This window comes from Scophthalmus maximus, chromosome 6, assembly GCF_022379125.1.
Source record: "Scophthalmus maximus strain ysfricsl-2021 chromosome 6, ASM2237912v1, whole genome shotgun sequence".
Taxonomy (NCBI): Eukaryota; Metazoa; Chordata; class Actinopteri; order Pleuronectiformes; family Scophthalmidae; genus Scophthalmus; species Scophthalmus maximus.
The window spans coordinates 16359066-16374649 of NC_061520.1; the positions used below are offsets into that span (position 1 = coordinate 16359066).

At 44.6% G+C, this 15584-nt stretch overlaps 1 protein-coding gene across 1 annotated transcript; it reads left to right on the forward strand.

The window, feature by feature from the left end:
• The first annotated feature begins 209 nt into the window (after positions 1 to 209).
• Positions 210 to 15511, forward strand: per3 (period circadian clock 3). The gene is made up of 22 exons (XM_035630258.2): positions 210 to 380; positions 3446 to 3870; positions 4778 to 4938; positions 5605 to 5723; positions 6023 to 6221; positions 6373 to 6424; positions 6893 to 7041; positions 7357 to 7435; positions 7534 to 7640; positions 7830 to 7986; positions 8108 to 8216; positions 9923 to 10051; positions 10144 to 10252; positions 10338 to 10449; positions 10545 to 10684; positions 10800 to 10964; positions 11133 to 11384; positions 11491 to 12359; positions 12553 to 12757; positions 13083 to 13269; positions 13859 to 14009; positions 14097 to 15511. Exons 2-22 carry the CDS (start codon positions 3584 to 3586, stop codon positions 14217 to 14219), a joined length of 3861 nt encoding a protein of 1286 aa, XP_035486151.2. The 5' UTR covers positions 210 to 380; positions 3446 to 3583; the 3' UTR covers positions 14220 to 15511.
• Positions 15512 to 15584: the final 73 nt, after the last annotated feature.

Consider the following 15584-nt stretch of genomic DNA (forward strand, 5'->3'; position numbering starts at 1 on the left):
ACTCTCCTGTATCCGTCTCAGTTCATTCGGCAGCAGGGAGGTGTGCTCCGGGTTGTTGATCTGTTGTGTAACGTGGAGATCCACGTGAACCGCCACCGAGCCACTGACAGACCGCGACGTTCAGACGCGCCCACCGGCGGACCGTCCAATCACACGACATATGATAATTTCCACCTGTCCAATCACCGCGGGGTGGGCGGGGCTGTGCAGCGCCGGCCTCACGTTGCACAAATGTGTCAAGCGCCCCGAGAAGGATGACGGTCAGGCTACGTGACTGGGACGTCATTTGAAATATAGATTTTCCTTCTAGTATGACCTGACGAAAATATTTATTTTTCTGTTTGGATGTTGAAGCTGAATCGAACGTGTTGTCGAAAAAGGTAAATATTTCTCCAGAACAGGTGTCGTTACAGGTTCGACTATGCAGTCCAGCTAGCTAACCTCGCCCACGACACCAACCAGAGAGAACAGCGGATGTAAACAAATGAAATTGAATCGTTGTGTCGTTTTTTTTTTTTGTCATTGCTAGTTGTGAGTATATATTGTGTAGTTTCTCGGTGCTTTACACCTTCAAGCGGCAAAGCGTGACTCTGGTGTAAATGAGTGCTCGGTCCCGCGCGTGGCTCCCGTGTTAGCTAACAGACGTGTCCGTCGTGCGTCCGCGAGCTGCAGATCGCCGGTGATGCTCCGGCTCCCGAGTTGATAACACACCGCCGCTGGTGTTGTTATTTACAGCGCATTCATCACAAGTGCAGTGATATGTGAAACTCTCACATCCGCCCCTGGCCTCGCTGTCATGTCAGAGCCGGGATGTATTGATCGCTGTCACACTTTACACCTCCGCTGTACTGTTGTCACCAAATGCGGTTCGGAGCCGGACAGATGTGTGCGGCAGCTCGCGCATGAATGCCATGATTCGGTGTCGGGATGGCGGCGGAGGAGCAGCGGCCCCTGCGTAAAGCCCCGCCGTGTGGTCGGGGACCGGGGTGGGTGAGTTCACTGGGTTCACGTGGGGAAGGGGAAGTGAACCGTCCAATGGGGGTCAGCTTTGTTTTGAGTGGGCTGTGGTTGGTTGTTTTGAAGTCTGCAATGCTCTTCTATTCCCAGTGGACGGACGCAGGTAAAATCAGCCATCCGCGTTGACCTTAAACAATCCTTCGTATACCGCGTAGTTTCTGTGCGTTTAAATGATTTGTAGTGATCATCTTGGTGTTTTAGGCGACCTATAAACAGCACTACGCACAAGGTCACTGTACTCCTCAGCCCCATAAATATTTCACTTGTTAGACTTCAGTCAGCCCTTTTAACCCAGATCTTCTGAAGTGTTTCCTCCACTAAATAATTTACCTTAATGTGTATATATACCACATTTACATGTTGTCACTGTGTGAGTGTCACTCTACGACATTGTGATTTCACAACCAAAGGTTGTGGGCGTGCTGATGTATATCCTGTAAAGGGGGTTTTACTTACACGTGCAGTAATCTTGTGTGTACTGGTGATGTGTATCTGTGTAGGCATGGGTCAGCAGGAACAAACGGATCAAAACACGAGACTATAGTGCATCTGAGAAGATCGACAGTTGACCCTGTCAAAAAAAAAAGTAATTAAAGTAATCAACGAATATTTTTGGAAAAACTTGGAGATAGAGAGGATGTTTATGAGACACATTTCAGTTGAGTTGACTGCAGATAGTGCCGGCTGATAGTATTGGTCTTTTACCACTATTTATACCAAGCCTATTTGCCACAATAGGAAATATTGCCATAGCAACGTGGTACTGACCAAGTATTTAGTGTAACCTCAGGTTTGATAAGAGAGACGTGCCATTTGGTTTCTTGCACGTTTGTATTTGGTCTGTGGTGTCTTATTTTACCACAAGCCCAGTAGGGCTGGATGAAAATTCAATATTATCATTATCATTGATTGACTTTCAGGAAAGTAATATGGTCTTATGTAGTCTCACACAATTCTGTTTGCTCAACCTGAACAAAATTAGTTCACATTTGTCACCTCATTTTCCCTATCCCTCTTGTTTTTGTTTAAGGCCCCATTTAGTAGTGTTTTTTTGACAAATAAATAGCATTTGTAAACAAATTTACAAACCAGCCTTTTAATCTAAAATTTTATAGAAATAAAAAAAAAACGCTGTTTGTGTTACTCATCTTGGGCTTATTATACATTTGGGCCAGTTTTACTTGAGTTTTGGTACTGATGTGTGAGAAAAGACAATGATAATTTAGATTATTCAGATTAATATGATTGTCAATCCATTCAGGAGTGAAAATGTTTTCCAGTCACCAATTTGGATCAAACCCTTTCTTTACTGCCATGTGCACTTTGAACAAGAACTCAAACTCACCCTTTTCTCCTCCGAGAAATGGGGGAGAAAAGGACACATCACTGAACTGTCTCAGCACCTTGACCTTAATGTGGTCTGTTAATGTGCTTTACAAATAAGTAATCATGCATTTGTGTATGTGTGTTATATTGGTATAATGTCTAAAGTAATGGAAGGATAGGTTAAATGCTTTGAATTGAGCAAGATGGTTATGTAATCATGCCATGCTGGCCTGGCGAACAGCATTTTTATTGACTCCTATTTGTATGTCGTTCTATCTCCCTCTATCTGTATCAGTTTGTTTCTCTTGTCAGTGTCTTGTCTCACTCCCACATGCATGTAGTGGTAGCTGCAGTTTGAGTTTGTTTATCACGGCTATTAAGAATGCTGAAAAAAGGCTGGCAAAAGGAAGTGGATGTAAGAGAGTAAATAATACCTTATCTCAGTGTCCTTATCTCACCTTTCTCTGACCTTACATCTGTGTCCTGTCCTGGGGAAATGTACCTTTCATAAGGTTTTGTTTTGCTTTATCTGTCTGTGGAGCTTTTACCACATATGCGGTTTATCATTATTACCCCTGCAAAAATAGGTTATGTTTTCATTTTCATTTGTTTTTCTGTGTCTGTTAGTTAGCAAAATGATAACGAAAAAACTCAGAAGCTGATTTCAATGAAATTTTGTGGAGGGTTGGGGCATGACCTACGGAAGAGCCCCATCAATTTTGGAGGTGATCAGGAATATTTTTTCACTTTTTTTTAAACATAGCGAGATAAAGTGTTAGCCTTGGCGGAGGTATGCACTCTCTGCCCTTCTAGTTACTTTCTTTATTGGTTCATTTGTTTAGTTAGTTAGTTAGCAGGAATATGCAAAAACTCCAAAACAGATTTCAACCAGACTAGGTTTATAATATCCAGTTCCTTAAAATCACACTCTGGACACTGCTATTTTGAACAAAACAACAGCCTTACATTTTCAACTCAGAAAAGATGGATGACAGTGCTATTACCACAGGAGCTTCGAGTTTGTCCTTGCTGTGAATTAAATCCTGCAAACTGTACTGATACTGATTCCTATCATCTCCCTTTATTTCCCTCTGTCTTACAGAACTTAAGGCAGACCCTTGCAGCCAACATTCGTCTACGATTGAATGAGGACTCATTATTGTCACCACATGGACCTCATTCCCTCTGTTGAACATATGAAGACCCTTACTGATCACTATAACTGGACAAATTTCTATTGATGTGTGACCAAAGTGTGGAGATGCCTGGGGGTGGCAATGGCCCAGATGGGGAAGAGCCTGCATTATCGTCAGCCACAGGTGAAGGTGGAAGAGAAGAGAGGGTGGTGTCAGGGCAGCAGGGCGGAGGGGAACAGTCGGGGGGCCTCAGGGGAGAGGAGAGCCGAGTGTCAGGTGGAGAAGTGGGGCAGGAAGATGAGGAGATGACTAGTGGTTCGAATGACCTCTCTTCCTCGGCCAATGACAGCCCAGGGAGCGCCACTGGATCCACCTCAGTTTCTACCAAGAGGTATTTGTCTGACTGCGTCTGCCCTGAATGTTCGACATATGTTCAAGTCATACCACAGTGACCAGAAGTTGCTGTCACATCTTAAAACACATTTTAAAATGCACCACAGCCTATCAGCAGTGGCTTGCATAGAATTGTCAACCTACATTTGGATTTTGTTTGTATGTCTGGCCTCAAAAAAACACAAGTTATAGCTAAAAAAAAAGCCAACAAAAACAGCCAACAGAAATAAATCATGGAGTATCAAAGAATTATCAAGTCGAAAGTTTAGTGACAAGTAACCACAAATTTTTGAGGTAAAAAAAAATAAAAGCAAGTCTATAATGTTGCCTGGGAAAACAGAGTGCATATGGCTACGACAAGTAGCGAGGTCAAAGTTGAGATAGGAGGACACTTTGTAAACCGAGATTGAGACTGAGAAATGGTTTGGTTTGTAATTTTATCATTTGTCTTTGCTCTTCCAAATCTCAATAATATACGTTAAAGCCCACAGCCAGAATTGCATAAATTCACAATTCCTCTTTTGTCTGCCTGTTTTCATGAATGTGATGCCATTTGGCAGCAGATGTTAGAAAACATTGAACAAAAAAAGTCATTTTTTTTATAACTCCCATGCAGTGTTTGCGTAATATTGACAAAAATTTTACCCATAAAATGAAACGGTCCAAAAAAGTCTCAAATGATTAAGCAAGTCTTCATAAATTGAGTTTTATACCACACTGGAATGTGATGAAAGCACGGTGGCCTTCTTGTCTAAACAACTTCAAATATAGATTATATAGCTTTTGTGTTAAATAAAACCCATCAAAAACCACTCTGTGTTTAATGAGCACCAAATCTACTATGTTGTCTTCTGTGACCTTGTGACTTCAATGTGTTCTTTGTTATGGCGTCTTTGACTATGTAGCAGCAATCATGCAGATGGTTGCAGAGGGCAGGCCCACAAAGACATGATGATCACTGTGGCTGAGATGAAGAAGAGGCTTCCGTCAGCCAAACGCAGTCGCAGCAAAGCCAGCACTGTGGAGGCCTTACATTATGCACTCAACTGTGTCAAACAAGTGCAAGGTAAAGTGGCTAAACAGCTAGACAACCGGAAACATTTGTGATTCTTAGGCTACACCCACAATAATACGTTCTAGTTTTAAAATGCTATGTTTACGCCTGTCGTCCACACGACTACGAAGTTTGGAGACATTGCTCGCCCCGTTTTAGTTATAAACTCTGGGGCTGCGTTGTTGTATGGACGGGCAAAAGCTGAGACGCTTGGAAACGATGACGCAGTCCCCCGCATTCACTTCCTCATTGGTCCTTATCAGTCACTACTCGCCTACCAGCGATGAAGGTAAAACGTTGTAAACACTTACTGTCAGTTCCACCGTGTCATCTCTCCAGGAAAATAAATCTCTGCTCTTACTTTTCACCATTGTTGCTTATCGCTAGTATTTTCTATAACCAGGTAACCAACTGCAGAGTAGGCAATCTGCTCTCTATTTACGTATGTGATATACATTTGCAGGTGTGTTAGTATAGACAGGGATTAATACTGACACAGAGCTAAAACACTGGTCTGGACAGAGATTGTTTCACTTTTAATGCGAAAAACGTAGCACTATGGATGTAGCCTGAGAAACCTTTTTTTCTTTCTTTTTTTCTTTGATATAAAAGTGAGGTTAGAACACTTTCTTTACCAAGCCTGGCATCATATGGTGATTTGTGTCTTCTTCTCTGCAGCCAATAGTGAATACTACAAACTGCTGATGAGAAATGGCCAGGATGAGAGGAGAGACTCCACCGTTTGCTCCCTGGAAGAGTTGGAAAGAGTCACCTCTGAACACACTCTTAAAAACACGGTACACACTCTCAGAGAGAATCTAATGTTACTTTGCTTTCTTGCCTTAATTGAATAATACGCTATCACAGAAAACACAAAACAAGACATTACCTGTAGGGGGTTTGCTGTCAGCTGTACTTGAATCATATTTTTATTCAAGGCTACATCACACTTGCATACATGCATGCACACATACGTTTATTTTTGGCTCATGCCTGGGCATGTGTGAGTGTTTACTGCTTTTGTGTGTGTGTGACTCGGCTCGCTTGTGTGTGTTTTTCTACATGTGCGTGCGTACGTCCCCCTGTCTGTGTGTAGGACTCCTTCGTGGTGGTTTTCTCCCTGTCGAGTGGCCGCGTGCTGTACGCGTCGGAGCAGGCTCCCAGCATCCTGTGCTGCAAACGGAAGTTCCTGGAGTCGGCCAAGTTCGTGGAGCTGCTCTTCCACAAAGATGTGAATGTCTTCTATGCGCACACGGCTCAGCCGCACCTCCCACCCTGGAGCAACTCGCACACAGGTGTGTTTTTACCACATTTTATACAATTTTAAGTCATGAGTCATGAGTGTCTATATATATATAAAACTTAATAACAGTGATTTTCTAGTTTTTGCATGAATTTGTGTATTTTAACAGGGAAATAACACTTTTCTCTGGTTTGTCTCTACAGCAGGGGTTCTGTTTGACTGTGCACAGGTCAAGTCGTTTTTCTGCAGAATCAGGTCAGTATCTTATATCAATTAAGGGATGTTCCTCAGGAATACAAGCCACGAATCAGTGATTCCACAATACCAGACTCTTTCTTGGATGTGCACAGAGGATATGAATTCCACACATTCTTGCAGAACAGTGTTGGAAATGCTTTGCAGTTACCAGTCTTTACCAATGGATCAGCTGAAGGTCACTTGTAAAAGCTCCTCATATATCCTGACATCACCATGGGGCTTTGTTTTGAGTTATAGATTACTGATAAAGAAGAAAATGTCAATGTTGTATTATCGTAGCGTAGACAGATTACTGTTTTTCATAAGACAGGTCTTGAGATGGATTGATATGAAAACAGTCAACATTTGTTTACTTCACTTTGTTTCCTTTAAATCTTCTAATAATGTTTGTCTTCATTTAAAAGTTTAAAGGCTTATTTTCACCTGTGATCACAAAGGAAATTGAAACTCAAGTGTTTATCGTAGGGGTGGGAAGGACCGTGAGGGAGAGATGCGTTACAACCCATTCCGGATCACACCTTACCTGCTGAAGGTGCAGGGAACAGGAGCAAGTGGGGAGGAGGAGCACCCGTGCTCCCTGGCGCTGGCTGAACGCATAACCTCTGGATATGAAGGTACATTTATTACCGTCAAAAACTGAACGCAACAGCCTTGCGAGGTGACTTGTTAGCATTGTATTATTGGCTGAATTTTTGGTGTGTATTTGTTTGCACTTCTGCTGTGGTGCATTTAACTCTTTCTGAATAGAAGATATCTATCCTATTTTATGTTTATCCATGCCCAGCCCAGATGTTTCTGCGAATGTTTTAAACAAATTAAAAATTTTAACTTGATTCACATAACTGTTTAACAATGCTATGTTCTCATCATGTACTTCCCCACCGTCCCTCTGAAATAGACACTGACGTCTGTATTTGTCATTCATGTAGCACCTCGGATCCCCATGGACAAGCGCATCTTCACCACCACACACTCCCCTGGCTGTGTGTTTCTGGAAGTAGATGATAGGTCAATACACACACACAAAATGTGCATAACATGAGTTTATGTTGCGCTGTAAAATGGCAGCGTGTTGATGAAAATAATGTCATGGTTATTATCCACAGGGCTGTGCCGTTGCTTGGATACCTTCCTCAGGATCTGATTAGCACGTCGTTGCTGACTTCCATCCATCCAGAGGACCGGCCCCTCATGCTGTCTATGCACCGGAAAGGTACGTGTTCAAGATAATGGAGGTAAAAATGTTTTTGGATTATGACATTTCTAATTTTTGTTGCACCCAGAATTAGAATCCATCCAAGGTTTCACTCAGGGTTGTTATATGGACTGATCAGTCATTAAGTCACTACAACATCTTCATCACTCTCTTATTTTTCACTTGAACTCTTGATGCCATGTGCAGTGTTGAAGCATGCTGGCCAGCCGCCATTCGAGCACTCTCCGGTGCGTCTGCGCTGTCAGAGTGGAGACTACATCACCTTGGACACCAGCTGGTCCAGCTTCATCAACCCATGGAGCCGCAAGGTGGCCTTTATCATCGGACGGCATAAAGTCAGGACGTAAGGAACAACAGCCCCCCCCCCCCCACCCTTTAGCAGCATTGTTATTGCTAAGAAACCTATGTAAATAAATCACATCACAACAAAGATGACATCACTGTGCTTTTGTCTTTGTCTGTAGGAGTCCGCTGAATGAGGATGTGTTTGCTGCTCGGACTAAGGAGGATTTTCCAGTCACTTATGAGGAAATAAAAGATCTGCAAACAAAGATCTATAAGCTTTTCCTGCAGGTGATTATTTCTTTGCTAAAAGTAAAAAAATTTAGTATTAGATTAATTCACATTATGATTAACTTTGTAGCCCCTAAAACGGAGACTTAAAGAAATGCAGTTTGCCCCGTTTTAGTTTGAAAACTCCGGGGTTGTGCTTGACTGTGAACGGGCAGAAATGGAGACACCCCTGTTTCTTCCTGTTTCGGTCTTAGTCACCACTCAACTGCCAGAGGTGAATGCAGTATTTCTAACACCCCATCATTGGCTCAAGTAAAGAGCCAATGATACTACTATACTTACTAGTGCTGTTTGTCATTTTAAAGTATTTTGCAACTAAGGCACATAATACAGAGAAGGCAATCTGCTCCCTGTTAACACTGGCATACCCCAGGCCAGTGTAGGTGAACAGTCTTGATATGCATTTTCAGGTGTGTTAGTCTGGTCGGAGATTATTTCTGATTATGAGCAAAAACGTTCAACTGGATGAAGACGGAAAAAGTATGAGTGTGGACGTTGAGTCTATATTTTCCTTTACCAATTGTAAACTTATATCATATATACCGCTCCTGTCCACACGAAAAGCCTATCATATGTGTTGTTTATGCTCTATTTACATGTGTAAGGGCATTATAGAAGTGGATGAATCAATGTAACTCTCTTTTCTCCAACTCTTGATATTTCCCCGACACATCCTTGATGACACTGCCCCAAGAGGGAGGTTAGAAGATCGGTGATAGGCTGTGGACTGGAGAGAAGTGACCAATCCACAGAGGGGAGCATCAGTCACTGATCCCGCCTCCAAAGTTCTAAAACTCAACTTGTCGGGCGAGTGCGTCTGACAGTGCTGAGTACAATGAGCAGTTGCGAGCGCGTAGGGGAGGGAGGGGTTCAGCCCCGTGAGCACGGAGCAGAAATTGCTCACTCGCTAGTATGCTGCTACGCTGGCAGATATCCTTCTGCGTGTGCAGAGTAGAAATCCCCCCTCACGAGTATGTTTTACTCTCGCAGTGTTGATCTGCTCTCTCGTATTATGGGCCTGTGTAGTTTGTACGTGCGCGAGTTTTGAAACTATACAAACGACATAGTCACGTGTTTGGGTCTAGAGTGAAGCTCCACAGCTGCCTTGATCGGCCCCGATACCGATTGTTGAGATCAGATCGGGACATCCCTAAATTTTAACATGCAGACATCGACCCCATGCATGTCAATCGACTGACCCTCCTTTCTAATACAAACACAAATATACTGTACATAGATACAGTACATACCCACTTGTCATGGTCGCTAGTTGCTTTTATTTTGCCATGGCTGTTCACACTAGCATTGTTAATTTCCTTGCTGAGTTGTTAAGAAATATAGCCTGTGTAGCGTCCTTGTTCTAATGTTATTACAATGTTGTAAGTTACAGTACACGTACACGCACACAGCTGACCATCACGATCAGCACCGTCTATCACAGCTGGGTTTTCTCGGATCCACTTGAGTATTACTCATAATGTTAAACCGACACAGGACCGAGTTATCCATAGGAAACATGGATTCTGAACCGGGACGGGTCCTGGGTTGGGTCTTGGGTCTTAGAGTTGGACTCGTGAAGACCTCTACCTCCCATTCAAATGTCTTTTAAACCCAGCCTCACAGAGTGATCTTTTCTGCGTTGTTTTACTTTAGTTGTGTGTTTGTGTATATGACAGTTTCCTCACGGCTTTGTCTCTGCTCCGCAGCCGGTCCACAACAATGGCTCCAGCGGTTACGGCAGTCTGGGAAGTAACGGATCTCATGAGCATTACATCAGTGTAGCTTCTTCAAGTGACAGCAATGGAAACCTATGGGAGGACTCACATCGGGAACCGGTGAGACATCACAGTGACCAAGGATCCAATGGTAAAGCATTTGGTGTTGCCAAGATTAATCGGACCGTTACGTTGTGTGTGTATTCTCGCAGATGACTCTGCAGCAGATCTATGCTGATGTGGACAGAGTGAAGAGTTGGGGTCAGCAGGCTTATCTCAATTCCAGCCACAAAATGTCTCTTCTTGGCAAACCTGCCACAGGTAATACAGTCCCACTCATATCAATACACTTTATACTTTAAAATTTAATTTTATTATTACCTAAAACATCCCTTTATTCCCCCAGCACGTCTGCCTCCCACAGCCTCAAACCCTGAGGTCAGAGATCATGAAGAAAGCAGGAAGCGAACACACATTCCCTCCTATCAGCAAATCAACTGTGTGGACAACATCATCAGGTGTGTGGTGGTAACTACTCTTGCATCATTTCAGTTTATTATATGACAAAACCCCGTAATTCCTTCCACTGTGTTCATGTGTTTGTGTGTTGCAGATATTTGGAGAGCTGCACGGGTCCAGCGCTTAAGCGTAAGAGTGAATCTCGTTCGCTGGCCACCTCTTCTTCCTCATCCTTAACCTCGGAAGACGACAAGCCAGCACGAGCCGCAGACCCAGCTCAGGCCAACTCAGATGGTATAAAACACACGCAGGACGTGACTTCTGTTTTAATTTGAGTAGACTCCTATAATATTCCCTGTAGAATCCACATTCTGCATTTTACAGCTCATTGTCTTTCTTGTGTTTCCAGTGGTGGTGTTGGACAGTGAGCAGTCAGTTGGCCCTACGGCTGCAGCTGTAGTGGGTGCACCTCTGACAGACATCACAATGTCCAACAAGGCCATGAGCGTGGTCTCGGTCACCAGCCAGTGTTCATACAGCAGCACCATCGTGCACGTGCCACAGCCTGAGTCAGGTACATAAAACGTTACACTCTTTTGTGGATCTCACATCTACACAAATTGCCCAAGGGAGTTAAATATTGATTTTGAAAAGCTTTGAACCACTCGCTGCTAGGAGTTTGAGAGTAGCCAGGAAAGGCCTCTAAACTTAAAATGTATTTATCCTCGATGTTCTCCCACAGAGGCCACAGCACCTGAGGACGCACCAATGGGCAGTGAGCCTGCTGATCCCACTCCAACCCCTGTCCGTCCAGCCTGGAGCCCCGCCACAGAGGAGCGAAGGTTTTTAGGTCTCACCAAGGAGGTGCTGTCAGCTCATACCCAGAAGGAGGAGCAAGAGTATGTTGATCGCTTCCGCAATCGGATCTGCCAGAGCCCCTACAGCTCCTACCTGCAGCTGGACAACAGCTCAATGGCTCACTCCCACCACCCAGGTATGTGTTTACTTGTTGAAATAACAGGCAGCAAGTGTAGTAATGTTTTTAAAATGCCATCTGATGTAGTGAATGCATGCTTAGATTTGTGTCCATCTCATCGTAGGTGATTACCTACGTCCATTGAGTGGCGGTGGTCGGAACAACTCTCGCAGAGGAAAGCCCAGATATAAGCGCGCCAAACCCCAGGGTTCCTCAGACAGCTATGCCTCCCCACCTGGCCCTCCTCGCTGTGTCCCTGTCTCTTCCTGGCCCTCTTCAGAGTCCTCTCAGCCCCAAATGGGGGCACCCTTCAGCCAAACATCCCCACTCCAGACGTCATTTTTCCCTATGATGGCAACTCAGCCTGGCCCAGAGAAACCAACCGGACTACAACAGTTCCCCGGAGCGACTCCTGTAGTGCTGCGGCCTTCAGACCAAACCCAGCTCGGCCACAACTTCAACATCATGCATTCTACTCAGAGTCTGTCAGCCATGCAGCCAATACAGATGGAGCCCATTCAGAACATGCAGAATATGCAGAACCTTCACACAATGCAGCCTATAGCTCCAGCCCAAAGCATCAACCCTTACATGACTCCGGTCATGGCCGTCATCTTGCCCAACTACCCAACTTTCACTGCGGATTACCCGTCCATGTACCCACTGCCTGGTACCTCCATGCTGCCCCAGGCGCCCATCACCATGACAGGCTTTACCCCTGGCTGTATCCCCTTCCCGCAGCCTCAGTTCCAAGCCCAGCCTGTCCCCCACACTCTGTCCTCCCCCGGCCCCTTGCTTTGCTCTCCCAGACCCAGCTCCTCTGTTGGAGAGGAGGAGGAGGCAGCTGGTCCTGGGGCTTTATTCTCCAGCTCTCGCTCGAGTTCTCCCCTGCAGCTTAACTTGCTGCAGGAGGAGCTACCCAAGCCAAGCGAAGGGCAGAGCAGCACCGGGCACAACCTCGCCGAGAGCCTCCACGAAAAACATGCTAACGAGGTGAGTCAGGTGCTGTCCGTCAATCTTCACTTCAGCATGCCTACTTTCTTACAAGTTTGAAAGAGATACATCCTATCATTCTGTCAGTCGGTGGATTTCCATGCATAGCAAATACAATGTTTGTGGATGTACAGTGCAAAGTACCAGATTCTGATTTAGTTCTGACCTAGTTTCTACCCTTCCCCTTCCTCAGGGTGATGCACCCAGTGAGTCTGGGAACCATGATGCCCATTCTACATCCAGTGAGCTGCTTGACCTGCTGCTGCAGGAGGACGCCAGGTCAGGGACCGGCTCCAACACCTCAGGATCTGGATCAGGGGAGTCTGGAGGCTCGTTGGGATCAGGATCTGGTTCTGGATCTGGAACTTTCTCCAATGGAACCTCAACCTCTCACACAGGTAAAAAAACAAAAAAACAAACGGAACACCATCATGAAGCTCATTCATATTTGTTACTGTTGTAATGATCTTGTCTGTTTAACACATAAAATATTAGCACAATCCTCGTTATTGTGAAATGTTATTAGACATTTTTTGTTTTTTTGTCATCACAAATGTACAATAAAACTGCAACGTTACCTTTTTGTCCTTTTTTAGCTGAGTGAAATGAGCAAATGTACGTGCACAGGCTTGACTTTTGGTCCAAGATTCTGGTGCGACATCTAGTGGCAACGAATATTGTGTAACCTCTGAGGACAGTGACTGATATATTGATGGGTTACAGGCAGCAGCAACAGCAGGAAATACTTTGCCAGCAATGATTCGTCAGACACGTCACGCAAAGCCCGAAAGAGCCAGGAGGCACCACCCGAGCACCAACAAGGCTTTGAGACTGGAGTGGAGAGCTCGCTGTGGAGCATGATCCAGCACACACCTGAGCGAGTCATGATGACGTACCAGATCCACACCAGGTACACACGGACACGGTTTGCTGTTTCCATTCTACTTTTGATAAACAAAAAAAAACAAAAAACAGTCGTGTTAAAACCTTTGACAGCTGTTGGACAACAGCTGCTTTTGGCATCGCGGATTAAAATGTGACCAGAAAAGGAAAAATCCTCAAGATGCCAACCCATACAGAGCAGTGCAGACTTTCTTCCCCTTCCCTTGAAACAGTGAATATCAGGAGAAACGATCGAAGATATATTACTTTTTTCAGATATTTTCCTTTTTTGAATGAAAATATGCTTTAAAAGCATTACTTTATTATATTATGCATGTACTGAATAAAACAAGACCTGCCTTTTACTGTTCTTGCGGTCTGGACCTCCAGAGCTTCAAGCTCAGTCAAAAGCTCTCTGCAAACGAAGATGCACGTGATGAGTCCAACATTAAAAACAGAACCTCTAATGATTCTAAAGTTGTTTTAAGCTGCATAAGTGTGAGACAATCCCACCTTTGTCATATGTTGTTATGATATATGTAAGATCTTTTTTTTCTATTTGTACCATTCCGCAGATTTTTAACTCATTCTCTTTGTCCTAACTCTTTGCTCTGCAGGGACCAGAAGGAGGTGCTGACAGGGGATAGGGAGAAGCTCCGGGTGCTTCAGCCCCTCCAGCCCTGGTTCAATAAGGAGCAGAGAGAAGAGCTGGCTGAGGTCCATCCCTGGATCCAACAGCACACCATCCCACAGGAGATTGATACACAGGTGGGGATCTTCACACACCCACCACAAACAAATGACTCCTATTTCACTGTCCCAAAACCACTTTGAACCTGTTTTTGTTCTTCACAGGGTTGTGTGACCTGCAGTTCAGGACCTGGGGTCACCCACAACCCTCACCCACCTGCCCCAGATAGCTCATCCCCTCTGGACAGTCCGCAGCAGGACTCCATCGGACCTGTGGTGGACACTTGAAACACCTGGAACCCAAAACAACCACCCGGTTTCAAAGCCAACCAGCCCTGCCAGAGACTCACCCAGAAAGTCCCACAATGCATCTTTTCTGACGAGTGGGTCCATTTTTGTTTAGGTTGAAGTTTAACTTGTTATGTTAATGTAATGGGAGGCTGGACCGAGCCGTGAGGACCGGACCAGGAGAGAAAGGCGTTCTCACTGGCATTTTCTCGAAGTCGGCCTTCAAAACTGTGACTGCCTTTATCGCACCATACATTTTTTGCTTCTCTCCTTTTTCGTTTTCATAGAGCCCCTGTTGGGGTTTAGTTTGTATTCAAGACTGATCAGGTCCTTTGGCACCATGAGCCGCTTGATGCCCGGTATAGGAAGAGGGTCGTACTGTTGCTGAACATGAGCACTATGTACTCACACCCAGTCCGTTGGACGGCTGCGTCTGGGCGACGAGACAAAGACAGTGCTGGCCCAGTTTGAGAACCAGAACACACGGCAGATTCCTCTGCAGTGACAAGGAGCGCAGGTTGTACAATACGTGTACCACATCAACTCCTTCAGTGACACAGTAATTTGCCATGGATTACACATGGTAGATTATTTTCCCCCTGATGGGCACCAAGACAAAGACACATTTGTTGCTCTCTGTTTACAATGTTCAGATTCGAATCTCGTATGTTAATTGTTATTTTCCAGAAGTTGTTCTTCTCTTGTTTAGAGCATCATTTTTTATGTTACTCTGAGTCACAAACAACAGCGACCATGTTGATAGTTACAAATTTACTTTAGTACAACAGCATAAATCCACCCGTGTTACTTCAAAGGTCTTGTAGCGGGTTCTTTCTCTACCCAGCATCCTCCCTGCTCATCGCCCTGCAGTACCTGTAGCTTACCTTGAATTGTAACCAGACACAGCATAGCCCCGGATTCCCCCCGATCCTTGGTTCTGAATTAATTTCCCCTTAGACTGTGAGTCTGTGTAAACGAGAGAGGGATTGACTTACTCTTTGTAGTTCGATTCAGGGTCGCAGGTGAGCTCGTGAATGTGTGTGTGCGCATGTGCGTGTGCACTCAGACTGATTGCATAGCTGCTTCCTCTGACACACTTGTCCAGGAGAGCAGGACAGACCAGGGTTTTCTACCGTTTTTAGATTCAAAGTATATTAGCCAACCATGTATTTTATAGAAAATGTACACAACACAAACTTCACAAAGTGTATAAGAAGCCATTTGTCTTGATTTCAGGGACTGTTTGTTTGTGACACAAAGGAATGAATAAATGAACTATGATCTAATATGTACCTCAGTGTTATTATATTGTTTTTTGCACAAAAAAATAAGCCATAGATGTCGTTGTACTCACCATCATTTAAC